We start from the raw sequence: 27,932 nt of genomic DNA on the forward strand, positions 1-27,932 counted from the left end.
GCGCTAAATACAATCAATTACAAGCTATAACTTCTTTTAGGCTCAATACGCAGCGAAAATAATGAAAACGCGAAATGCCACCGTTGTTTGGATATCAAAATAGCGGAGCGTAATTCACGAGCTGCGTATGCAGACCATCATTACGTCTTGTCCAACGCACGCATTAGTATTCGTTTCAATCGATGCGTCGGAAACTGGCGTTAACGTCGACAAAGGTAGAGTCAGGTAATTTGAAAGTGGAGCCATCCACGGTTTCTTTCCGCTAGTCGTAAACAACTGTGAGGTGCACATGAAGCATCACTTTCATGTGGCCGCGGAAACACTCTTTATAAAACTTGCAACACTAACACAATTTGTGGACAGAGAGTGACATGATAACCATCACTCTTAGTGAATGGTGTGCAACACTTAGGTGGCGTAGTTGTTAACTCACTGGGTTCGCATTTTAGACGACAGCGATTCAAATTCCCGTCCGACAACCTTGTTTGCTATAGTTTCTCTAAACCGATTAAAGCAAACGCCGAGATGGTTCCCTCGAAAAGGAAACTACCGACGTATTACCACCTCCTTGCTAAGACCGATCTTGAGCTGCGTCTCTAATAATCCGGTCGTCGGTGGAACGTTAAACCCGAAACTCCCGCCTCCATTGCAAGAGCCAGGATGGTAAAGTGCCTCCGAGGATACAGATACATAGAGAGAGAGAGAGAGAGAGAGAGAGAGAGAGAGAGAGAGTGTGGGTGGGGGGGGGGGGGGGGGGAGGCAGAGAGAAAATAGGGGAGGGGAGCAGAGTTGTGCGTATGTCTCCCTCAATATTAACGGAACATGGCGTACAGAAAGTGAGAGAACTATTAATAAAATTACATAAGACGCAATGTTTAGGGTATACTTTTCGTATAAACATATGTGTAATGCTACCTACTTCAGAAATTGGCCTCCATTCTCTAATAGTATACTTTCTCCCTGCATACATCGATAAATGTAAGAGCGAAAAATTAACTTCTTTCCAACGCAAAGATTACAAATATTTCGAAAAATTTCTATTTTTATGGTTTACAAAATACAACACAAATAATACATTTTATTAAGTTGCCGCTATAATGATACACGTATCAAAATAAAACTTGTGAATAGGTATCAGCTCTAGATACGTCATAATGGATTACCAATAAACAGCATCGACGCCGTGTACCTTTGAAAAACTAAGATTCTCTGCCGGCCGGAGTGGCCGAGCGGTTCTAGGCGCTACAGTCTGGAACCGCGTGACCGCTACGGTCGCAAGTTCGAATCCTGCCTCGGGCATGGATGTGTGTGATGTCCTTAAGTTTGTTAGGTTTAAGTGGTTCTAAGTTCTAGGGGACTGATGACCTCAGAAGTTAAGTCCCATAGTGCTCAGAGCCATTTTTTTTTTTTTTTTTTTTTTTTTTTTTGAGATTCTCTACAAATTGAAATACTGAATACTTACGGTTAGGGCGCGTTCTGGCAGCCGCGGCACACATTCATGGTTTCCTCCAGACCTGAAATCAACGGTTCGTGTCAGAAACACATTACAGAATGCATTTAAGTTTGTTAGAGAACGTCAAGCTCCACATTCACCAGGCAGTTTATAAACTAAGAAAATTATGCAACTGGTAGGATAAAACAGAAACAAACTATTCAGCTGAATTAATTCATTAGTCAAGTTCTTACTGAGAGATGAAGTAGTAGGCTACTGGCGTATTTCACTCAAGGAAGAGCATGAAATGAGGGAGTAAACTAGTGTACGACAGACACTGCGGGAATGTACACTGCTGGAGCTTCGAAGATTATCACGTTAGTTTCTGAAGTCTCCGCAAATCTGATCACCTCTACCCAAATGACGCAGGCTCTGTTGCTGTACTACATGATATGCAGGCGAGGTGAATAAAGAGAGATCATTTTCATTTTTGTAATTCAATTAAATGGAGTGGTATCTTTCTCTAAAGCGACTCCACACCGAGCAACCCTTTTACTGCAGACACTTCACTCAGTACTGGACTGTAATAAAATATTAAACATTACAGTCAGTTTATCGTTTCCTTGCTATACTCAGAAATAGGCATATACTATACTGAAATTACACAGGATTAACTTTTTCACAGTTTTTTCCGTCCTTTCTTCTCGGAGACCCAACTACGTAACATTACTGCATAGCACAAACAAACGTCTCGCTTCATTGACTAAGCAACCCGCCTCCGTAGCGCTACTACTAACGCTGTGCGGTGGCGCTCGGTTGGGAGGTAAACTGGTTCGACTCCTAGTGTTAGAAAATATTCACTGCGAGTACTTGGCCGGCAATGGGGGGAGAGGTTTGTGATCCTTCCGCTGGATGGGGACGTTAAGCTCGGCTCCATCCTTCGTACTATTCTCACCCTTCCCTGCATCCATAACAGCACAAACTCAATACTATGGTGTGCACGCATTCGTCGCAGTCATCTGCTCGGTACCGATACACACTTGCCTCGTAACAGGTCGGAGGTAGCCAAAGGCAAACTACCTCCACTAAAAGCAATGCAAGAGGGCCGATGCAGAACTCCGCATCTCTTACGCCTACGATCATTTCCTCAGTATGGGACTACTTTCACGTTGAAATATCATATGACGAGTGAAAGTAGTATATTCTATGCCGTTTACGCCGAACCAGTATGTACACACTTCTTCTAGGCCAACTTTGGAAAGGAGCGAAAAAAGTCAACTATCCACCTTGTGTATCCTAATTTAAATGTTAGGTTTCACTCCGAGCTCTTAAATTAAAAATATATTCGAAGCGGGCCGGCCGGAGTGGCCGAGCGATTCTAGGCGCTACAGTCTGGAACCGCGCGACCGCTACGGTCGCAGGTTCGAATGCTGCCTCGGGCATGGATGTGTGTGATGTCCTTAGGTTAGTTAGGTTTAAGTAGTTCTAAGTTCTAGGGGACTGATGCCCTCAGCAGTTAAGTCCCATAGTGCTCAGAGCCATTTGAACCATTTATTCGAAGAGGCAAAATGATTTTACACTCGTGTTAGAAATTTTTACTTTTGCAAGACTGATAAATTCCGTGCTAAAATTATGTAACTGTTCTCCCTCTCATCCCTTCACCCTACTTCTAAAATGCAAACATCGTTTGGAAAATATAAAGTTACTGCTGCGGTTAGATTCAACGAATCACGTGTGCCAAACAGTGTTTCCATATTCATGTTTAGCATCTCTCTCCAAAACCTATTGTTATAGTAGTTAAAAACTAACGCTCATAACGTGAAGCTAAGAAATCAGTAGCGCCGTTTGAAATTTTAGCAGTGGACGAGCGGTTCTAGGCGCTACAGTCTAGAACCGCGCGACCGCTACGGTCGCAGGTTCGAATCCTGCCCCGGGCATGGATGTGTGTGATGTCCTTAGGTTAGTTAGGTTTAAGTTGTTCTAAGCTCTAGGGGACTGATGACCTCAGAAGTCCCATAGAGCTCAGAGTCATTTTTTTGAAATTTTAGCGCTTGTAAGCAAATAAATTTCTGGGTGGTAGATGGTACTGATCAAGCATGGCTGCCTCCTGTAGCAAAGGCCCAGTATATTCAGAATAACATCACCTTATTTAAGTTTTCCTGTCATTAAAACGGAATGATGCATCTTGAGCTAGTCATACAACAACATATTCCGGCTAACAACTTTCAATATAAATGGACATAGTATTTCGAAGTCAGACGTGAGTAAAGCGACATCTATTCAGATACAGCTATGATCCGTCGAGTCGTCATGACTGATAAATAATGAAATTTCAATGTGTGACGGTCTTCTGTGAAATACACTCCTGGAAATTGAAATAAGAACACCGTGAATGCATTGTCCCAGGAAGGGGAAACTTTATTGACACATTCCTGGGGTCAGATACATCACATGATCACACTGACGGAACCACAGGCACATAGACACAGGCAACAGAGCATGCACGATGTCGGCACTAGTACAGTGTATATCCACCTTTCGCAGCAATGCAGGCTGCTATTCTCCCATGGAGACGATCGTAGAGACGCTGGATGTAGTCCTGTGGAACGGCTTGCCATGCCATTTCCACCTGGCACCTCAGTTGGACCAGCGTTCGTGCTGGACGTGCAGACCGCGTGAGACGACGCTTCATCCAGTCCCAAACATGCTCAATGGGGGACAGATCCGGAGATCTTGCTGGCCAGGGTAGTTGACTTACACCTTCTAGAGCACGTTGGGTGGCACGGGATACATGCGGACGTGCATTGTCCTGTTGGAACAGCAAGTTCCCTTGCCGGTCTAGGAATGGTAGAACGATGGGTTCGATGACGGTTTGGATGTACCGTGCACTATTCAGTGTCCCCTCGACGATCACCAGTGGTGTACGGCCAGTGTAGGAGATCGCTCCCCACACCATGATGCCGGGTGTTGGCCCTGTGTGCCTCAGTCGTATGCAGTCCTGATTGTGGCGCTCACCTGCACGGCGCCAAACACGCATACAACCATCATTGGCACCAAGGCAGAAGCGACTCTCATCGCTGAAGACGACACGTCTCCATTCGTCCCTCCATTCACGCCTGTCGCGACACCACTGGAGGCGGGCTGCACGATGTTGGGGCGTGAGCGGAAGACGGCCTAACGGTGTGCGGGACCGTAGCCCAGCTTCATGGAGACGGTTGCGAATGGTCCTCGCCGATACCCCAGGAGCAACAGTGTCCCTAATTTGCTGGGAAGTGGCGGTGCGGTCCCCTACGGCACTGCGTGGGATCCTACGGTCTTGGCGTGCATCCGTGCGTCGCTGCGGTCCGGTCCCAGGTCGACGGGCACGTGCACCTTCCGCCGACCACTGGCGACAACATCGATGTACTGTGGAGACCTCACGCCCCACGTGTTGAGCAATTCGGCGGTACGTCCACCCGGCCTCCCGCATGGCCACTATACGCCCTCGCTCAAAGTCCGTCAACTGCACATACGGTTCACGTCCACGCTGTCGCGGCATGCTACCAGCATTAAAGACTGCATGGAGCTCCGTATGCCACGGCAAACTGGCTGACACTGACGGCGGCGGTGCACAAATGCTGCGCAGCTAGCGCCATTCGACGGCCAACACCGCGGTTCCTGGTGTGTCCGCTGTGCCGTGCGTGTGATCATTGCTTGTATAGCCCTCTCGCAGTGTCCGGAGCAAGTATGGTGGGTCTGACACACCGGTGTCAATGTGTTCTTTTCTCCATTTCCAGGAGTGTATATACATACTTCTGACTGTCTCATTTCCCCCACGCTGCTATAGCACCTAATCACTGATCGTATATCCTCACCAGACATTTTAGCGCAGTAAATTTTTTTCACGATTTTTTGTGCGTCCGTTAACGTTTCGTCATTGGTGGTTAATTAACGTAGCAATATTGTGTCTTTTGATCCGTATTTGATACCTTCTTCTATGCTTACCAAGACACTTACTGCACCATAAATGTCATTCAAATTCGCAATTTAGTAACTTGGTAAAATCGACGTCTCTCTAAGTATTATTTATGTAAAATAAAATATATTCCAACTCGTTATTTCTTACGAAATTTTTTTACCTGCGCTATCAACTCAGTTCGTAAATACAACGTTAAATTAAAAATTGTTATGCTTATAGTATAAGATACTTGTTTATTATTTTAGTTCCTAGATCCTGACGGGCCATCATGTCTTGTTTGTAGTTATTATATGTATCTCGAACGACGTACAGATGTGATGTGAAAGACACTAAAACCTTCACAAATAAAAATAACAATAAAAATAAAAAATATTAGTGGGCGGTTATTAAACACTTATTACTATACCTGAACCGAATGCGGTAACAGCCTACACGTTGGTCTTTTTTACAAATCAAGTACATTAAATCTGAAACTATTTTCCATTCAGGAAAAAACTGCCACAAAGAACCTGAAATTTACCGACCAAATTCAAACCAAAAGTCTACCTAGTTATATTGTTTCTCCCTATATATTTATCTAGAGCCATAAACTATGGTGAGATAAATGTGAATACCATAGGAAATAACGATGTCGAATTTATGTGGCATTTCTGAACGGCATACTTATGATACCTTCAAAACTATTACGCCAGATGCACTCCAAGATACAGACCCTCTTCGCAGTCATCTTCGGGCCGGCCGGAGTGGCCGTGCGGTTCTAGGCGCTGCAGTCTGGAACCGAGCGACCGCTGCGCTCGCAGGTTCGAATCCTGCCTCGGGTATGGATGTGTGTGATGTCCTTAGGTTAGTTAGGTTTAATTAGTTCTAAGTTCTAGGCGACTGATGACCTGAGAAGTTAAGTCGCATAGTGCTACATCTACATCTACATTGATACTCCGCAAGCCACCCAACGGTGTGTGGCGGAGGGCCACTGTCATTACCTCCCTTTCCTGTTCCAGTCGCGTATGGTTCGCGGGAAGAACGACTGTCTGAAAGCCTCCGTGCGCGCTCTAATCTCTCTAATTTTACATTCGTGATCTCCTCGGGAGGTATAAGTAGGGGGAAGCAATATATTCGATACCTCATCCAGAAACGCACCCTCTCGAAACCTGGACAGCAAGCTACACCGCGATGCAGAGCGCCTCTCTTGCAGAGTCTGCCACTTGAGTTTATTAAACATCTCCGTAACGCTATCACGGTTACCAAATAACCCTGTGACGAAACGCGCCGCTCATCTTTGGATCTTCTCTATCTCCTCCGTCAGACCGATCTGGTACGGATCCCACACTGATGAGCAATACTCAAGTATAGGTCGAACGAGTGTTTTGTAAGCCACCTCCTTTGTTGATGGACTAAGGAGGTGGCTTACAAAACACTCGTTCGACCTATACTTGAGTATTGCTCATCAGTGTGGGATCCGTACCAGATCGGTCTGACGGAGGAGATAGAGAAGATCCAAAGAAGTGCTCAGAGCCATTTGAAGTTATCTTCGCTATATTGTTTTCATGTAAATGACAAAGAACATTTTAAGACACAACATTTATGAACTCTTAGCCTGAAGCAGTTGCTACGTGTTTAGACTGGGCCACTAGAGGTAGTTCCGTCAGCTGTTAATTAAACATGAATCGAGTAGAATTAGGGACTAGAATGTGATGAAATGACTTGTGGATCACAATACATACCCTAGTATAGACAACAAGTGTTTTAAAACCAAGCATAAGTCCCGCAGCTTGCAGACGAAACCGGAGACTCCAATTGTTTCGCCGGCCGGAGTGGCCGAGCGGTTCTAGGCGCTACAGTCTGGAGCCGAGCGACCGCTACGGTCGCAGGTTAGAATCCTGCCTCGGGCATGGATGTGTGTGATGTCCTTAGGTTAGTTAGGTTTAATTAGTTCTAAGTTCTAGGGGACTGATGACCACAGATGTTAAGTCCCATAGTGCTCAGAGCCAGTCCAGTCCAACTGTTTCTTTCCCGGAACTGTCAGATCTGTGCAAGTGGTCGCCTGTTACGAGACCGTGACGCAGCGAATGTTACGCGCCAACAGGAAACAAAAAAACTAACTCGTCAGCAGCAGGGTCAGAACTTATGTCACACCAGTTACTGCTGATATGTATGAAACTTCTCTATCACGAGAATAGAGGGAAAATCTTTGTCTTTCTGTTTTGGATAACAGGACTTCAGTTCTCCGCAAACTAACAGTAGGTTCTCAGACAATATTGTTGTATCATAAAATGTGAACGACTTCCACTATCAACAACATCTGATAACACAAAAAAAACATAAATTGCGAAATGTTGACGGTTGAGGAGTCTCACCTCTCAACCTTCCAACATTTCCAGCGGTTTGTGTCTGCCGCGAGAATTCCGTACGTCTACATTATATGCTTAGAATGAAGACACATAAACCATGCAAAACTACAATTATTTTGATGTGGATTGCAATACTACGCATACGAGGTGTGGCTAGAAAGAAACCGGACTAGTACTGGTGAAACAATAAAACGAATGCAATAAGGCTGAAAGTCGCGTGGCCTGTCACGTGACTCTCGCTCCGCCTACTGCTCGAGTTTCATCTGCCTCCTGCACTCAGTCTGCCCGTGGCGTCTGTTTTAAGTAGTTGACGTTTTGTCTGTGCGTCGGAAAATGTTGAGTGTACAGAAAGAACAGTGTGTTAACATCAAATTTTGTTTCAAACTAGGAAAATCTGCAAGTGAAACGTTTGTAATGTTACAACAAGTGTACTGCGATGATTGTTTATCGCGAACACAAGTGTTTGCGTGGTTTAAACGATTTAAAGATGGCCGCGAAGACACCAGTGATGACACTCGCACTGGCAGACCATTGTTAGCAAAAACTGATGCAAACATTGAAAAAATCGGTAAACTTGTTCGACAAGATCGCCGTTTAACAATCAGAGCAGTGTCTGAGTTAACAGGAGTTGACAAGGAAAGTGTTAGGCAGATTCTTCATGAAAGTTTCAACATGAACAAAGTGTGTTCGAAAATGGTTCCAAAGTGTCTCACAATTGAACAGAAGGAACGCCGAAGAATGATTTGTTCTGACATCCTGGAAAACATTGAAAGTGATCCCACCTTCTTACAAAATGGTATTACTTGCGATGAATCGTGGTTTTTTACTTACGATCCCGAAACTAAACGCCAATCGATGCATTGGAAAACTCCTGGTTCTCCACGACAAAAAAAAGCACGAATGTCAAAATCGAAATTCAAGGCAATGATGATTGTTTTTTTGACATCAAAGGGATTGTGCACATTGATTGGGTACCAGAGGGACAAACAGTGAATCAGCATTACTACATTAGCGTCCTGGCTACCCTACGTGAGCGAGTACAGAGAAAACGGAACGATTTGTGGAGAAAAAAGTCATGGATCCTTCACCAAGACAATGCCCCAGCTCACAGTGCGTTGTCAGTGAAGACGTTTTTGGCAAAACACAACATTCCCATCTTAGATCATCCACCCTACTCACCTGATTTGGCCCCCTGTGACTTTTTTCTTTTCCCTAAAGTCAAGTCAGCTTTGAAAGGAACTAGATTTGAGACTGTTGAAGCAGTAAAAGAAAAAGCGACGGAAGTAATGTATGGAATTACCGAAAATGATCTGCAGCATTGCTATGAACAGTGGAAAATTCGTATGGAGCGGTGTAGAGACCGAGGAGGAGAGTACATTGAAGGAGATAACATGAAATTGTAAATAATTGTAAATAAATGTTTTTGCCAGCATCAGTCCGGTTTTTTTCTAGCCGCACCTCGTAGGTCCCACACGTGTGGTAAGACAGTCCCCTCTTCAGTGTAACTCTGAATGTCCTCCGCCCTCATTCTTGCATTACGGTACTTTCATTTCTAGAGATTATATGAATAAATTGTCAATAATTCCAGATAGCTTACAACCATATGATAAAGAGCAGTTCTTGTCACTCATCGGCATTATTCACAAATGCTACTCACTACATTTCGCAGAATTAGTTAATCATACGTTTTTATTACACACGTGGTGGTCAAATACTGAAATTTCGTAGTGACATGAGTATTAAAGCTGACATCACGCCACACGTATCTCATCAAGCAAGTAAATGCTTCCACTATCGACTACAAACTTTCCTGCAGTCTGCCTCGGTAGCTGCGCGGTCAGCACGGCTGGTGGCTAACCCAAGGGGCCCGGGTTCGATTACCGGCCGGGTCGGAGATTTTATTAGCTCGGAGGCTGGCTGTTGTGTTGTCCTTACGTTCGTATCGTCAGAAATGACATTCCACTTTTGAGACGGCTGTATCGGCACATTCCGAAAGCCAGTAAATAAAAATATAATACTAACTAACCGTTTTGCACGTCTAGTGACGACTTATGAATGTACAATTCTTCTACCATATTTGTTGTTTATTATGTCGAAGATGTTCAGCATCACTGTCTTCCAAAAAGAAACACAATCTTAAAATTATTCTCCCAACTTGTCATCAGGTCACATTTGGCTCGGTCATACTTTAATTGTCAGTGTCTTAGCCAGAACAATTCTGCTTCAATAGTAGCGACGTCTACGAACTATCTGTTGTCACTTCGTAGGTGCACAGAATTTGCTTGGATAATGAAGGCAGCAGCGCAAAGTCTTCGAGCGAAAAACAACGTAAACGTGCTTATCGAATTAGGGCGTCCTTCTATAAACTGTGGATGGCACTCGACGCATCACCTCACACATTATTTAATAAAGATATTGATATAATCAAGATACTGCTAATCTACGTTCACCTAGGCAAATACTCAAAAGAGACCAATAAAATAATCACTAACGTATTTTCGTAACCTTATAAACAACGAACAAAGTTATTTTTGAAATGGAGCTATTCTGTTTTCTGCTTCCATAATAGTAATTATCGACCAGAGAACGTCATTGATACAACAGGTAAACTGGAGTTAAACACAATACTTCTAACTGAGAAAAAAAAGAAACGAGAAAGAGTAACCTATATCCTTGTAAGAGCAAATCCAGGATCTCGTTTTACAACAATACTAGGGTGAGAAGAAAAGTTAAAAATGGGTTACCAAGACAGACGACATTAATGTGTTCCGTCAGGGCGATGGCACACTATCACATCAACTGACGTCGCTATGGTTCGAAATTCTCCCCATCTACTTCCATTCGTGATCTACACAAATGTTAAAGGCGGTGTCGTTGATACACAGTACTTCTCATATCTGAAGAAAGGAAGGGAGATTGTAGAGTTTAACGTCGACGACGACATAATTAGAGAAGATTCAAATCTGAACATAATTTCCGTGGTCAGAGTTCTTATTTTCTAAGTGCCAGTAAGCTATGACGAGTGAGTGGTGGTTGAAGCGTAGATAAAACCCTACCCGATAATAATGTGCGACGTTTGCTTTACATCTGTGATTCACGCGAGTGTTATTTCTGTCTTGATAATCCGCCTTACTTTGTTATTAATTGCTGTTTACTTGCTCCCGTGTGTCAATGATAGCACATGGTTTTATATCTTTATTTCTGTCTATCTGTACTCTTTTAAAAGAAACTTTGGAATAACAGCGTCTTTAGTGTACAAGATTATAAATATTTCTGATTTTTACATTACCGTTGTGCAGCTTGGTTGTTCAGTTGTTTAAGTGTGGGATTCATGGCAAAAAGATTCAGAGAGCGATCTCTTGGTGACCCTGGGAAGTTTTGTGGCACTTCACGCGACAAAAGTCTGAATATCCTAAAAAGGCTAAGGCACTGCACTCTTGGGATTCCTCGTAAAAGTGCTGATGTCAGTAGTTATATATGGGCTGGCATAGTTCAGAATTTGACAAGGGAATATCACCTTCCATACTACCTACGGCTAGTAGCACGCTGTGCACTTAAAACCATCCTTTGAGTCGATCAAAGTAAACAACAAATACCAGAAAAAGTCTTCACAGACAATTATTTCTCACGAATTTTTTAGATAAGCAGGTCACATAACGTTTTTGTCTATCTATCCAAGATATCGTATTTGTGTGCTATGATGACCGCAATGAAAAACGCGTGATAGCTTTAATAATGTACCGCTATTATTGTACATGACTAGCTGAAAAATTTGCATTATCTATACTTCCTTTCGCTTCTCGGTGTATTTTCCTTTCAGATACAAATGTAATCGGTTATTGTTCTGATCCGTCAGTGAAATCCAAATTAAGGTCCGTTCCCTGTGTTTAGATCACACAAAGTTTCAGCCTTTATTGACTACTTAAATTCCGTTCAACGCTAATGAATTTGGAAAACGTTACCAATTCGTGCAATGGAATAAAGTCAGGGCGACGTTTGTGAATTGAAGAAAAAAAGATGTGAGTTTTAGGTACACAGTGCTGACCCTGGAAGACAGGTCTTCATCAGTCGGTGAGGTAGCGTAAACGTGAAACTTGTTCCGATAAAAGAAGGAACGAACTCCAGTTGCAGAGAATGTAAAAGAGTGAAAGATTATTGAATTTCATTCTTCAGCAATGTGTGCTGTTTGATTTCCAAGTGAGGTAGCAAATTTGCACAAAAAATTCCTAGAAACTGACACTATTTCTCCTACAGATAATAACACAAATTTTGCCGTGCACTTTCTGTAATACAAGCGCTGTGTTGCGTTGTGAGAGTCGCTTAATAATTAGGCACGTATCAGATTCTCTTTCCAGATAAGCGTAGAACTTCTGGGAGCTGGCGCGGTAAACTGCACACTTAGTTGCAACAGGACGCTGTACAGTTGTAAGCGAAGCTCGCTTGAGCGTCATTATCGCCTACATATGACAAAATCGCGTACAAACGCAGCCGTGTAATTTGAGGACGGTATCCAGTAGATAAGTTTCAGTCACTCCAGTCCTGTTGCTACATACGAGGTCGTGCTGAAATGTGGTACCACCGAATACTTCATGCGAAAACTCGTAAAGCTTTTCAAATAAAACAATCAATATTAACATTTTAAATCTTCATTCTTTGCAGCCCTGTGCCGCTAGAGGGCTCCGAATTGTAGCGTGTAACGTGGCGGTGTTTAACGGAATTATGTAGGTGCGTGAGAAAGAGCGCGCTGTAATCGTTTTCGAAGAGTTCGTCCACACATGCAGAACCCTCTCTTTCAGCATATTAATCCCAGACCACACACGAGTGCTGCGACATATTCGGCAATGCGATGCGCCTGAGGTTCACCGTCATCGACCATCCTCCATACAGTTCCGAATTGCCTCCATCCGATTTTCATCTGTTTCCAAATATTAAAGAACTCTTTTGGGGTCTTCACTTTGATAGTAATGACACGGTGCAAGCAGAACCGCGCGGAGTGGCCGCGTGGTCTGGGGCGCCATGTCACGGATTACGCGGCCCCTCCCGCCGGCGGTTCGAGTACACCCTTCGGCATGGGTGTTCAAAATGGTTCAAATGGCTCTGAGCACTATGGGACTCAACATCTTAGGTCATAAGTCCCCTAGAACTTAGAACTACTTAAACCTAACTAACCTAAGGACATCACACACATCCATGCCCGAGGCAGGATTCGAACCTGCGACCGTAGCAGTCCCGCTGTTCCGGACTGCAGCGCCAGAACCGCTAGACCACCGGCATGGGTGTGTATGTTATTCTTAGCACAAGTCAGTTTAAGTATTGTGTAAGTCTAACGGCCGATGACCTCAGGAATTCACACACATTTGAACATTTGCAAGCAGAGGTGAGGTTATGGCCTCGTCAACAAAGTCAAATATTCTACAGTGACGATTTCAACACACTGGTCGTTCGATGGGAGAAATGTGTTCATCACGAGGGTGACTATGCTGAGAAATAAATATGTGGGCATAAAGGATAAAGATGTATTATGTTAATAAGATTTGTTTTATTAAAAACCTTTAAGAGTTTTCACATAAAAAATTTGGAGACATTAAGTTTCAGCACGTCCTCATAGTTTCTGAAAAAAAAAAAATACATATCTGAAATCCAACTGCAGATTTTTTGAAAGGCGATACCTCAAATTTATTGCAGTATTTGAAACTTTGTTCCCATTTACAATATATGCTTTTGTTTCGCTATGATACTAAGAAACATTTGTTACATGAAAGCGAGCCAGATGTAATGTGTATGAATGACAGCAGATAGATGAAGCACTCGATTTAAAGAGCATATAGCAGCAAATTATGTAATGTTGATTGCTGTTGTCACTATTCGAATTTTTGGAAATAGCATATTGCGGCAATTAAAATCATGCACGCGTGTTTTAGACATAGTTTTCCCATGTGCTTGAAACATAAACTGTCCAATGGCTCCAACTGTGGCCGATCTGCAAGACATCAACTTCTTGTATCACACACAACCTTCAACATTAACCGCAATAGTTTCTAAGGAATCTACCGATTGGTTAAAATATATGCCACGACTTCTTCTTCCTAGCCTTTTCTCCTGTCTCCACTGGGTCGGCGTGTTAATTCGGATTTGTCAATTTTAGTGGTAGAGGGCATCCAGGTGCCCTTCCATACGCCAGCACTACCTCCACCGCCCCCCTCTCCCGGCGGTACTCGTGCAACCCACGTCTGCTTCTAAAGTTATCTTGCGTTTAAGAGTGAGAGCGTTTTCTAAATCTTTGCGTACCGTATATCGTGTGTGGGACATGGGTACCACTCCGGTATTTACCTAGCCACATGGGGAATTCCACCTAAAAACTACATCCAGGCTGACCATCATATTCGTATCCGCCAGAAGGGTTCGATCCAAGGCCGGCGCCGTCCCCTGAATCCCGGAAGCGGCGCTTTAAAACGCTCGGCTATCCGGTTGGTTTAACGCCATATGCCATTACAGAAAAAAAATCACAGCAATAAATGAATAAAATGTAAGCTCTGTAGAACATGTTCTGGCTTGCAGTATTAACGCAGTGATGGTTCACTCACGTATCAGTTTATGTAGTAAGTAGGACAAGTGACAGAAATTGGCTTCCAGGCTGCAGACAGGTGTCTAGTAACATAGTGATTGATGATAGCGGACGACGAGGCTACAGCCACCGTGGGAAAGATGTTACACGGGGTCTGAATTTGGGGACTTGCAACAAGCGTGACGCACTTGAGGCAGTCAGCGGTGCTACGCAGCTGAGTGTGGCGTTAGTCACGCGTGTGCGGTACAGTCGGCGCCAATGCGGTGCAACAGCGCGCAGCGCAGCTACTGCTCAACGAGGCATCGCTACTGCCGCGGAACACTGCAGCGAACCTTTCGCAGCTCGTACCTGCTTCCAAACGCCCCACCACAATGAGAAAGGGATTTGGGGAAATCGGCGGTGGCACTACGGGATGAATTAATATCACCGGTAAATTAAAAAAATAACACTTTCTCAGCTTCGGTCACTGATGCACAAGTAACACTTAGTTACCTGACGTCTAAACGCGTAATTTAACCCCCCCCCCCCCTCCCAACCGCACACACACGCTACGAGTCATCTCCACCAGATCAAGTCCCGCCCCAACTTAATTATTGTCCAAAGTGAACACTAGTGCGATGGATAACGCTTTAGCATATAGAACAACTAGTAGCTCGGAATAGATTCGAATTCCAAATACACCGTGAAAAATAACCGAATAAAATAACTAGGAGCCGTCTGATGGCGAGCGTATGTAGCGAGGAGTTCTAGTGTGTGTAAATTTTCTAATCTTACGTCGCGAGGGAGTTTATCAGATGCGGACCTCTTTCTTCAATTGATTCAACAAATAAGGGGGAAGAAGCCAGCCAACTCAAGCATCCACCAAACATTCAACTGTACTGATTTAGGGGAAGCGCGAAATACTAAATCGGGATGACCTGACCGGAATACAAATCCCTCCCCCAGTCAAGACTATTCCGTTTATGGATTGTTGCTCCTCTTAGCTATCTCACAGAGTTCCATTATTGATTAAAATGAAATGATCTTATGGCTTTTCTAGTCGGTTCTTAGGCAGCCTGGTGCAAGTCTTTGTATTTGACGTCATTTGGGCGTCGATGAAGATGAGAGGAAATGCTAATGACAACACAGTCACCCAGATCTCGAACGATGAAAGTCTCCGACCCGACCTGGAATCAAAGCCGGGACGCTGCCATCTAGAGAGCTGCAGTCGTCGCTTTCTGGTAACAACCACTTTCGGTAGCACTACGGGATGAGTTAATATCACCGGTAAATTTATAAAATCACACTTTCTCAGCATCGGTCATTGGTGTATAAGTACAGGAGCACTTAGTTAACTGACGTCTAAACGTGTAATGTAGCCGCCCCCCCCCCTTTCCACACACACATGCGACGAGTCATCTCCAACAGATAAAGTCCCGACCCCACTTAATTAATGTCCAAAGTGAACACTAATACGATAGATAACGCTTTAGCACATAAAACAAATAGTAGCTTGAAATAGATTCGAATTCCAAATACACCGTGAAACATGACCGAATAAAATAACGAGGAACCATCTGATGGCGAACGTATGTAGCGCGGAGATGTTAGTGTGTGTAAATTTTCTAACCTGTATGTCGCGAGGGAGTTTATCAGATGCGGACCTCTCTATTCAATTGATTCAATAAGTACGGGGGAAGAAGCCAGCCAACTAACGCATCCACACATTCAAAATGGTTCAAATGGCTCTGAGAACTATGCGACTTAACTTCTGAGGTCATCAGTCGCCTAGAACTTAGAACTAATTAAACCTAACTAACCTAAGGACATCACATACATCCATGCCCGAGGCAGGATTCGAATCTGCGACCGTAGCGGTCGCTCGGTTCCAGACTGTAGCGCCTAGAACCGCAACTAACGCATCCACACATTCAAAATGGTTCAAATGGCTCTGAGCACTATGCGACTTAACTTCTGAGGTGATCAGTCGCCTAGAACTTAGAACTAATTAAACCTAACTAACCTAAGGACATCACATACATCCATGCCCGAGGCAGGATTCGAATCTGCGACCGTAGCGGTCGCTCGGTTCCAGACTGTAGCGCCTAGAACCGCAACTAACGCATCCACACATTCAAAATGGTTCAAATGGCTCTGAGCACTATGCGACTTAACTTCTGAGGTCATCAGTCGCCTAGAACTTAGAACTAATTAAACCTAACTAACCTAAGGACGTCACATACATCCATGCCCGAGGCAGGATTCGAATCAGCGACCGTAGCGGTCGCTCGGTTCCAGACTGTAGCGCCTAGAACCGCACGGCCACTACGGCCCGCACCACACATCCAACTGTAGTGATTTAGGGGAACCGAGATATACTAAATCAGTATGACCTGACCGGAATTGCCGGCCGAAGTGGCCGTGCGGTTAAAGGCGCTGCAGTCTGGAACCGCAAGACCGCTATGGTCGCAGGTTCGAATCCTGCCTCGGGCATGGATGTTTGTGATGTCCTTCGGTTAGTTAGGTTTAACTAGTTCTAAGTTCTAGGGGACTAATGACCTCAGCAGTTGAGTCCCATAGTGCTCAGAGCCATTTGAACCATTTGACCGGAATACAAATCCCCCCTCCCCCAGTCAAGACGACGATTCCGTTTATTCTACTGTTGCGCCTCTTAGCTATCTCACAGAGTTCCATTTCTGATTAAAATTAAATGATCTCATGGCTTTTCTGGTCTGTTCATAGGCAGCCTGGTGCAAGTCTTTGCATTTGACGCCGCTTCGGCGATTTGCGCGTCGATGGAGATGAGAGGAAATGCTAATGACAACACAAACACTCAGTCCCCGAACGACGAAAGTCTCCGACCCGGTTGGGAATCAAAGCCGGGACCTGCGATCTACACAGCTGCGGACGTCGATTTCTGGTAACAACCACTTTCGTGAATTGGTTTTCGACGACATCACAGCAGCGATAATTGGCAGTAACAATGTTATTATGAGACCGAAACTACGAGTAATAAGAACACTCTACGGATTGCACACTCGCAACAGGTAATCTACTTCCAAGTTACGGTTTGGTCGGACGTGGCCATACGCAACGTTCAAGATGTCTGCGGCTGTAGGAGTAAATTCGTTCCTCGAAAGGAAGCTACTGCAGTTGTCACCGCAGTACTAAGTATTGACAGAGACTGCAGTAAATGCAGAAGTTGGAGGCGGCCCAAGTTAACTGTGACACGCATTGCGAAATGCAGATCGGCGATTAGGGAGAGCGTGCGGAGGAAGCAAAGGTCGGTCGCCGGGCAAGCAGATACCATCGTGGCTTTTGTTGCGTAACATATGCAGACGCCAGCGCGCCCACTCTCCTGTTTAAACAGGGACAGCTGTTCGCAGGGTTTCCTGTCGCCCTTAGGTCGAGGCCGAAACGTGGCTCCAGCAACAAATGCTACGGGCACACGTGTAGCCATCCGCTTACGTTTACGACCATTGCTTAAAAACCTAGCTCGCCCACAATTTAAAACAGCCACTGTTTCTCTGTCACGCCCTTTGCTTTCGAGCTACAGAGTCCCCACTCTCTCCACGCAACTACGCCACAAGTTGCTCCCACAGGGAGTTTCCCAACGTTATACAGGCCCTTCCGCAGCGCGTGTTTTAAATTAGTGGCGATGCTGTGTCCGGATACGCCCATGGAGCATTTATTTCAGTTAACGTCTTAACACTGAGCAGAATACGAAAATTAGTAACTAACGCAAAAATGCACGAACAAAATCTACGCGGTAGTAGTAGCGTTCTTCCTGCTGAGGGCACTCCCCCCACCCCCTCTCAATCCTTCCAAGTACCGCCACTAATTCTTGAGTTTACAGACGATAACACCATCGCTGTGAAGAAGACTGGGCCAGCAGTCGGACTGCTGTGTTCAAAAATGGTTTCTACAAAAAATGGTTCAAATGGCTCTGAGCACTATGGGAGTTAACATCTGAGGTCATCAGTCCCCTAGAACTTAGAAATACTGAGACCTAACTAACCTAAGGACATCACGCACATCCATGCCTGAGGCAGGGTTCGAACCTGCGACCGTAGCAGGCGCGCGGTTCCGGACTGAAGCGCCTAGAACCGCTCGGCCACCACGGCCGGCCAAATGGTTTCTGCAATCCAGGTTGTTGCTCGCTAGCAGTATCCTAGATGAGATGTTTTCAAAGTGAGTAATACGTCATACAGCAGTGCTGGAAGAAATTATGTTCTGTGCATAATCCTGCGCTAAATTACCAACCAGCCTACTGCTCTATCGCTAACCCACCTAGCTTACACTACGGTCTTGCGAGCTCAAATATCAGTGGGTATTCTCAGTCTGCGAGGATGCTGAAGCCATTAACATCTGGTCCACATAGAGGTCATTTGAGATGCTATCTCAGTGTGTACGGATGAAGAGAAACGACTCCGTTAGGGTGCTATGTGATTAGGGTAAGCCTCGTAAGAATAAAATCAAATGGCCGTGCCGTCAGTTGAGCCCTGCTCCTCCCCAGTACGTTCCACGTAACAGACCTCTTCATAAAGGATGGACACAATGTGACTGGAGCAGCAGAAGATGGGGAGCTCAGCTCTGCTAAGCAGAAAGGAAAAAGAAAAGAAAGATTCGGCGATGAAGACAAGTGGAGTGCAACATGTCGACGGGCCGCCGTGTCATCCGCTACCACTTATGGTGTCAAGGGACACTTGGGGAAGGAAATGGGGCCACACACCGCTTTGTCGGCCATTGTCGGCTTTCCAAACCATGGAGCCGCTACTTCTCATTCAAGTAGCTTCTCAGCTGGTATCACTAGGCTGAGGTGACCCCGTTCCCGTCCTCTCACCAAGGAAAAAACACTGGTAATACTGTGAACTGAGCTCAGGTTCTCCGCGTGGCAATCGGACTTGTTGAACCGTCAACTGCGGAGGTGGACCCAACTGTACAAATGGCTCTGAGCACTGTGGGACTTAACATCTGAGGTCATCAGTCCCCTAGAACTTAGAACTACTTAAACCTAACTAACCTAAGGACATCACACACATCCATGCCCGAGGCAGGATTCGAACCTGCGACAGTAGCGGTCACGCGGTTCCAGACTGAAGCGCCTAGAACCGCACGGCCGCACCGGCCGGCTACTTGATACTTTGTCAAGTCCCACAGAAAAGAATCGGTGGCGTAATGTCTGGTCTTTTAGAGGGCCAAGCAATCGATGGATCTCCCAGTCCAGCGATCTTGGAACTCGTGACACGAGAAATCCCTCACAATGTTCACAAAATGGCATTATTGGAAAATCAGGTCAAGAGGAACTTGTGGCACACTATACAGTTCCAACATAGCTACTTAAGTTCTTGCCGTAACTGTAGGCTCTGTGTATGAGAGACTTTCAACAATCCACACAACACATTCATCTTCGGAGAGTCGCGTTAACACTCTGTCACTTCGTGTGGGGGTTCACTTCCCCATATGCAGCAACTGTGCGTGTTTACCGTGCCAGAAGTGTGGAATCTACCCTCCTCCGTGAAACAAATTAAATCGAGGAATGTCTCGTTATCAACTATATTTGCCAGAATGCCGGAATTGTCTCCGCGAAAGCCTTCCGTCGCGGCCTGTCCTCAGGCTTCAATTTTTGACGCAGCTGCAGTTTGTGCGCCCGTAGGCGCAATCTTTTATGGACGACATCGCCTACTGTCGAACGAGGTCACTGTAACTGCCAATTTGCTTGTCCGACTGACTGACAACTGTTCCGCTGGAACGACGAACGGATTAATTCAACAGTAGCCTTTGGAACTGCGTGCTTGGCGTGGTGGTCCGACGTCGAAAGTCAACTTCCAGTTTCCCGAAGCTGCTTGTTCCATTTCTTGATTGTTACGTAAGTGGGAACATGGACAGTTGGTCGCAGTCTATTCTTACGCTAAAAATGACGGTGTACCAGTGTAACAGACTTTAGCTCCGCGGCGGAAAGTACACATAGCACCTACTGCTGTGGAATCCACATGGCTACTGACGCGTCTTTACGTGAACACAGCAATTATGCGCACGCGAATGCGCTACCAACTCCTGCAAGCGAAAGCAGAAAAATTCTGAGTTACCATACTTGTAGAAGTAAATCGCCAATAAATATCTCAATTACGTCCCAAGTTATTACATTTTATATCATGATATGTTTAACTCGGACAGTCTATATGCGTTGGGGTGTATTACGCCCCCCCCCCCCCCGATATTTATCTTCTTAATTACGCACTTCCTTTCAACTTTGACAAATGTTGGTCAGCATGTAAATTATGTTGGTAATACTGCCCCCACGCAGTCAACATGTCGTTTTGCGAGTTCTGCTCTCTCTCTCTCTCTCTCTCTCTCTCTCTCTCTCTCTCTTTTTCTCTGTCGCAGAAAAGTGACAGATAGGTGGTGTGCGGTTCGCTGCACCCGATTTTTTTCTATATGTATCTGGCTTGTTTTGCGACTAGGGTTCCCAACTGTCCGGTCTGTTCAAATTTTGTTCGGCTTTTTAGCGATGAAGTAGAGAACGCACAACTAACTCCTGTTCCAAACTGACGACGTAAGCGTGAGGTACAAGTTTAAGGCGATAAAAGAAATATGACATAATATAGATATACCAACCAGTGGTGTTCTCGTGTCTGTGTCTTATGTTTTTCTTCGTAGGTCGAACGACCCTAAAACACAATGCCACAATCGCGCTACCCGTAGAGCGAGCGTGGTAAAGTAGAATGTATCGATCAGGCGATACCAATCCGCCGCGCCAGTACTTAAATACAGATTAATATTAAAAAGGAAAACATTTCCTAATGATCTGCAAAACAATATATTTATTTGGTCATGAACCGGCTATGTAAACACTTTGAGTGTATCTTCTGTACAAATAATATCTGTGTAAGTCGCACATCAGGTTTATCTGTGTTTGCGACAGCCAGTTATCACCTGAAGATGGCCTGAGAAGCCGAAAGCCGGTTCGCAACCAAACAAATATAATGTTGCAGACCGTTAGGAAGTGTTTTCCTTTTCAATATTATTACAATGTTCTGCCAAGGACCTACGAAAAATTCAATTAATGTTAAGTACAGATTATCGTTATTTCTTTATAAGTGTAACTGACATAACCAAAGTTATCGAGTGTGTGTTGGTTTTCCATCCCAGAAGAATAAAAAGTTGTTTATTTTGTTTGATACAGAATTTTTACTTTATTCTGATATAAAACTATCTTAGCAAGAAGACTGAACAATTAAGAACACTAATCACTTAGTTGCTCTCATACCTGCCAAATTATGAAGCCCTTTAAAGAATTATTTTGGTTAAGCACGTTTAAGGCCGATCTCACAAAAAGCGACTGTAACTGAATATTAATAAACGACTGAAAATATCCAACGGAATCTACGCCTGTATTTGCTGATTATTTCTACTTGAAATATGTAGTCCTGCTTTTCTACTTTTGGACGTAGCAATCCTGCTTGTGACCAAGCAGGATGACCACTAGGAGAAGCAGACATGGTTAAAAAAAAAAAGATGCAGATTCTGCCCCCCCCCCCCCCCAACGTAAAACAAGAACAAACACCATCACATCACACCACACAAGTATGTGTAATGAACACAGAGTACAGACAGGCTAGAGTGCTTCGACTGGAGTAGTAAGAAAACATCTGGCTAAGAGAGACTGATCCAAAAATCTGTAACTTATTCATTTTGTCACTAAATTTAACATCTTTAGTGGTGAATGGGACTGTTGTTATCGCTATAACGTAGCGATTCTCAAGCTGTGGGGCAGGCATTCCTACCGGGGCGTGATAACACTGAATGAGGGACGCAAGCTTATTCCAAACGAAAAAAAAATTAATTAAAAAACTGATTAATTTACTAACAAGAAAGCAAAAGAAAATGCATTCTCATAATATAAAATTAAAATTCACATTTACACTAATATAATGCACTTATAAATAGGACTATCTGTACTGTACAATAAAATTTAATAATAAACTTCTCAACACTAAAGTAAAGACAAGTTTGGTAATTATTAGTGGCTCTCGGCTTGCATAGCGAAGTTCTTAGTAGGAGAGTTTAATGTTAGAAATAGACACTCCAAGTTGATTTTCCATGTTTATCTGAGATCTGTTATCACAGAAAATCCTGTTTGGCTAAGGTAGGATGTAGGAAATGGTAATAGAATACTAAATACTCTTGTTTTCAGTGCAGAAAATTCATCATCCACACCTCTCCAAAATTCAAAGAGCGATTTATTACTAAATAATGTTCTGATTTCGCCATTTGGCGTAAAATTTATGAAGATTTTTCTTCTGCGTTTGACAGACTTTCGGGAGTATTATGGAATAGATTCCTAACCCACCCGTAATGCTCTATCAAGTTTTCGTCAGCACGAAAACACTTTTTAAAATTCTTTTCCAGCTTGGTTAAGTGATTTTCAGTGATTACAAAAATAATTCCCACATGTTTTTTTTTAGCTTCGTAATTAAATACTCGATTATGTCAACCAAGTAACTCAATTTAATTACAAATAAACAATCTCGAAACTTCTCGGCTTCTGGTCGGTTTTCCTCTTCTATAAAATTACGATTTCTTTTCCTAACCCATCAACAGGTTGTAAAAATTTCCTGCGTGATAAGCATGCCGCTTCGCAACAAAATAGTAACAATGAATGTGCTGTACCCATTTCTTTACAAACTAAAGGCAAAATTAAAATTCTTGATTATAGGGATCTCATTTTTATCTTTAATATTGAAGCAGAAAATTTTTGTCTGATTGTATATAACTGTTCATTTTTAAATTAATACTAAAGCTAAAAAAAATGTTAAAATGATAAGCATTTGAAATTGCTAGACAATGAACCTAATGGACACCTGACAATTTCGGAAGAAAATGCTATTTTTACACGCCGTCCGCGAGAGCCTGGCAACACATTAAATCGGCGGTTTTAGAAACTCTGAAAGCCTCTTCCAATCGGCCACCTGACCGCAGCGCACGTACTCTCAACACCCCACTCACCGAGAAGAGGCAGCGGCATCGAATCGGCTCACCGTCCTAGTAGCAGACCGGCGTGCACACTGGCTTCTGCACATACGGCAAAACTGCGCGCCGTGCAACGCCACCAAACAGAGACAAATGCAGTTAACCATAACTGTCACATCCTGTCCCGTGCAGCTCTAGTTGCTGCACATGGTTTGACTTTTATAATTTACTGTTTTATAGTCTTTAATGTCTTATACTTTCAATGTTTTTAAAATTCATAATAATTTATGACACTTCATGTGTTGTAGGTCCTCTACATAATTCCACTTCTGTAATTTTCTTTGTATCTTTCACTATTTATTCATCCATTAACCCACGTCCGGCCAACCTGATTTAGGTATTTCGTGATCTTTCTAAATTGCTTCAGGCAAATGCTGAGTTGGTTCCTTTGAAAGGGGACCGCCGATATCCTCCCCCGTCATTCCCTGTTCCGATGGGACCGATGATCTCGCTGTTTGGTTCCCTCCCTCAAATCAACTAACCATACATCCAGTGTTCTAGGCCTATACTTTTAATATTTCAGTCACTTTAGTTACTTTATTGCGACTATTATAACGTACAATTTTATCTCCCTTTTACAGATTTATGGATCTGTTCTGGTATGTGAACAGAGAATTTTTTACATAAGGACTTTCTGCAGTTTTAGTATAAGACCCTCTCTTATTAAACCCATAGCGTCCCTCCCTCCCCCCTCGCCCTATTTTATAATTTCACTATTTTATGGCGTTTACATTTTACACCCCCATCTTTTACACTATTCGTGTTTCAACGAGAATTTCAACATAATTATACGTTCTATAATTTTAGCACGACCCCCCTTCTTAGACTGATGACATCCTCACCACCCCCTCCCTGCTTCGTTTCCTCTCCCACAATCAGCCTCACTCCATCCCCTCCCCCCCCCCCCCCCCCGTTCCCTTCCACCAACTACTTAAAAAACTGAATGCAGTTGCGAAACAGAGTACACTGCTATGTGCTTCTGAGCGGAAAAGACAGGTGTTGACGAAACTACTTAGGTACCTTCTACATGTACGTACAATTCTTTTCTTTTCTATTTATCGTAAAATATTATATGGTTCACTTTTAGTTTTACTTTGTTTTCAATCTGAAGAAGATCCAGAGTGAGCCAAACATGTAATCAATTAAAAATGTGTAACTGAGACGGAAAAGTAAATGAGAATTATCTTAAACCGGCCGAGGTGGCCGAGCGGCTCTAGGCGCTTCAGTCCTCAACCGCGCGACTGCTACGGTCGCAGGTTCGAATCCTGCCTCGGGCATGGATGTGTGTGATGTCCTTAGGTTAGTTAGGTTTAAGTAGTTCTAAGTTCTAGGGGACTGATGACCTCAGATGTTAAGTCCCATAGTACTCAGAGCCATTTGAACCAATTATCTTAAATACCCATACAGTTGCTGAATCTCTCAAGCCGATCATGTCGGCTATAGTGATCATCAAGTATTTATTGTTTTATTAACCTATAGCTGAACTGCAAGAAAACAACACAGTACTTTCAAAAAATTAATACACGCTTAGGTTTTATATACCCCAGCGTGTGCTTTACACTTTCGTTTAACAAATGTGTCCGCTATCATAAATTGTCAGTCAATGTTCTTCTGTTCTAGTATGTGCCATGGTCACGTCGCCTCTCCAGTGTCATGCGAGTGTACTTGAAGTCACAGTCTTAGTGAACTGCTAGCCTCTACGGAAAAGTAAACAAATGTTCCGTGGCATAAGGGTGCAGTCACAGTGGCACCGATATCGGTGGATTCCGACGACGACCGACATTGGCCGAGACAGACGATCTTTTCAAATCAGTACGCCACTACGTGTGCGGTCACAATGCACCCGATCTCATCTCACGAACGTACGGACTTCAAGCGACAATCGGTGACATTCAGATCAGACTTTTTTTTTTTTTGTCAAATCGGTCGACGTTGTCGCACACGAAATATGGACTGTGAGAAACTGGTAAGTTTAGTCCAAGAAGGAAGGAATTTGTGATATCCTGAGGAAGAAAAATATCGTAATCTGAGTAAAGTTCGGAATCTATGGCCCAAATTTGCAGCTTTATTGGAAACCACAAGTTGGCAAAAATGTTAGTTGGAAATTTGAGACGTAAATTACAACCTCAAAAAAAAAAAAATTGTTCAGGCGAGAATGGTAACGTATCTTACGCTTAAAAGTACTAGAGTAGGTTTTTTTTGGGCTAAGGTCTGTCTACAGGTTATTTGCTCGGTTGTGTTTTTATGGCAATCATGTGGTGATTGTTTTATATGAGGTGGTTTACAAATATGGTCACTTTTGAGTTCTTTAGTTGTTCAGGGTATGTAATTCTAAAATGTATGTTTGTCTTTCACATGTATGCTGCATGACAGTCATTGAACATTAATTTACATACGTTTGTATTGTTGATTTTATCTGAAGTTGCGCAGAGTGTTTGCAATCACGCTTTTAAGTGTCATCATGAATCACCTCGATTATTTAATAGAACGTTTCTCTCTTCATATAATATATTCGTAACACTAGTCCGGCTATTCCAATAACTGAGAAACGAGTGTACAGTACTCTTCACATTCTCTTCGAGGCAGATGTAGTTCATTCATGCCACTGCCCTATCCACACAATACACTACTCCTCGCCCTACGTCTTTCCCACTGACTGTATATTTCAACTATCCACCAAAACTCCTACATATTATCTCCATAGTTTTCCTTTCTAACAGACCACTATCTTTCTACTCACACCCGCAACCCTACGTAACATACTCTCTCTTCCGACAATACTTTTTACCGTAAATGAAAGTGTAGTGCTTCAGTGTTTTATCAGAAGAATTTCATCTTCCTTCGATATGTTTTTAAAATGTATACATTTCCGTTTTTTAACTGTCCGTCTTTGATTTTAATATAAAACACAAAACAGCCGCCGGCCGCTGGTGGCCGAGCGGTTCTAGGCGCTTCAGTCTGGAACTGCGCGACCGCTACGGACTGATGACCTCAGATGTTAAGTCCCATAGTGCTCAGAGCCATTTGAACCATTTTGAACAAAACAGCCCCAAATTTTGTTTCTGTAACTCATTATACATTTTTTTTTAATTCACCTGGCTGAAGAGCGGAGAATTGTACCGCTGTGAGCCCCCCCCCCCTCTCCCCCCCCTAATATGGGGCGAGGGGGATGAAAAAACAATAAAGAAAAAAAAGCCGTAATGCAGCACTCGTTTCCAAGCCCAAAAACGTCGTGGCATCCGTCCCGCCCAAGGTTGTTAAAATCTAAACTACTTCACGGAACAGATTCTACCCTGACCTAATCTCACCTTCGCGACCTCACCAAAAACTGAGATCGGATGCCGGCCGCGGTGGTCTAGCGGCTCAGGCGCTCAGTCCGGAACCGCGCGACTGCTACGGTCGCAGGTTCGAATCCTGCCTCGGGCATGGATGTGTGTGATGTCGTTAGGTTACTTATGTTTAAGTAGTTCTAAGTTCTAGGGGACTGATGACCACAGATGCCAAGTCCCGTAGTGCTCAGAACCATTTTTTTTTAGATCGGATGCACTATGATCAAGCTGTCGACCGATATTATAGGGCGATCTCTGACGGCGGAATCTGGTGACCGCTGTCCGTAACACTGTCGGAAAGCAGCCTAAGTCATTCACTATCTGCCGATCGCCCATCGATACAGATTACAGCCTGTGCAAAAAAATGGTTCAAATGGCTCTGAGCACTATGGGACTTAACATCCATGGTCATCAGTCCCCTAGAACTTAGAACTACTTAAACCTAACTAACCTAAGGACAGCACACAACACCCAGTCATCACGAGGCAGAGAAAATCCCTGACCCCGCCGGGAATCGAACCCGGGAACCCGGGCGTGGGAAGCGAGAACGCTACCGCACGATCACGAGATGCGGACTTACAGCATGTGCATATTTGTGTTTCCATTTTATTTAACAATCCCTCACGTTTATTAGGACGCACTGACAGTGAACCATTTAGATGAGCTGTTAGCTGCTCGTACAGTTTTCCTTTCTACCTGACCCTCGCTGGCGGCTGCAGCAGGCGGCGCCGTTTCCGTAGATGGCGGCGACGCTCTCACGGCGCGGCCCACGTGCCTTCTGCCTGGCTAACTGCAGCTTCCTGCAGCAACCGGTTCCAGAGCCACCGCCGACATCCAATTTGCAACACACCGAGTCGCCATGCTCCTGCCGCTCGTAACACTAACAGCCAGTCACTTGCAGCTCCTCACAAGATACTCGCAAGCAACATTTTTGCGGGGGCTTGCAGCCTTCTGCCATCACCTCACCGTATTTTACATCGCGCTTCGAGCCGATATCACGTAGGCCTCTCTGGTAGCGTAGCATCGCGTCCAGCCTTCGACGGTCAACGTTCGAAAACACCTCGAAGACATCGGGCGCGTACAAATTGAGCCCTACCACGCCCACTGCGCCGCTCAAATTCGTGACCTGCCTCTTACTGCCAAAGCGCTTCGCCGAGCACGGCTAATCGCACGAGCTTCTCTGAAACGTGAGAGAGATGTTAACAGGGAGCTTTACTACCGTACGTATACTACAGATTTCCAGTTTATAAGACGTGTACGTGAACACTGTTTAGTAAAACGTAATCTT

At 44.2% G+C, this 27,932-nt stretch overlaps 1 protein-coding gene across 1 annotated transcript in view; it reads right to left on the reverse strand.

Moving 5' to 3' along the window:
- Nucleotides 1-1,464: 1,464 nt before the first annotated feature.
- Nucleotides 1,465-27,932, reverse strand: part of LOC126470777 (uncharacterized) — a 510,779-nt gene continuing 484,311 nt past the window's right edge. Inside the window, exon 5 of the mRNA XM_050098785.1 lies at nt 1,465-1,514. Coding sequence (XP_049954742.1) covers nt 1,465-1,514 — 50 coding nt within the window. The remainder of the gene's footprint in view (nt 1,515-27,932) is intronic.

Source organism: Schistocerca serialis, chromosome 3 (genome assembly GCF_023864345.2).
Source record: "Schistocerca serialis cubense isolate TAMUIC-IGC-003099 chromosome 3, iqSchSeri2.2, whole genome shotgun sequence".
NCBI lineage: Eukaryota > Metazoa > Arthropoda > Insecta > Orthoptera > Acrididae > Schistocerca > Schistocerca serialis.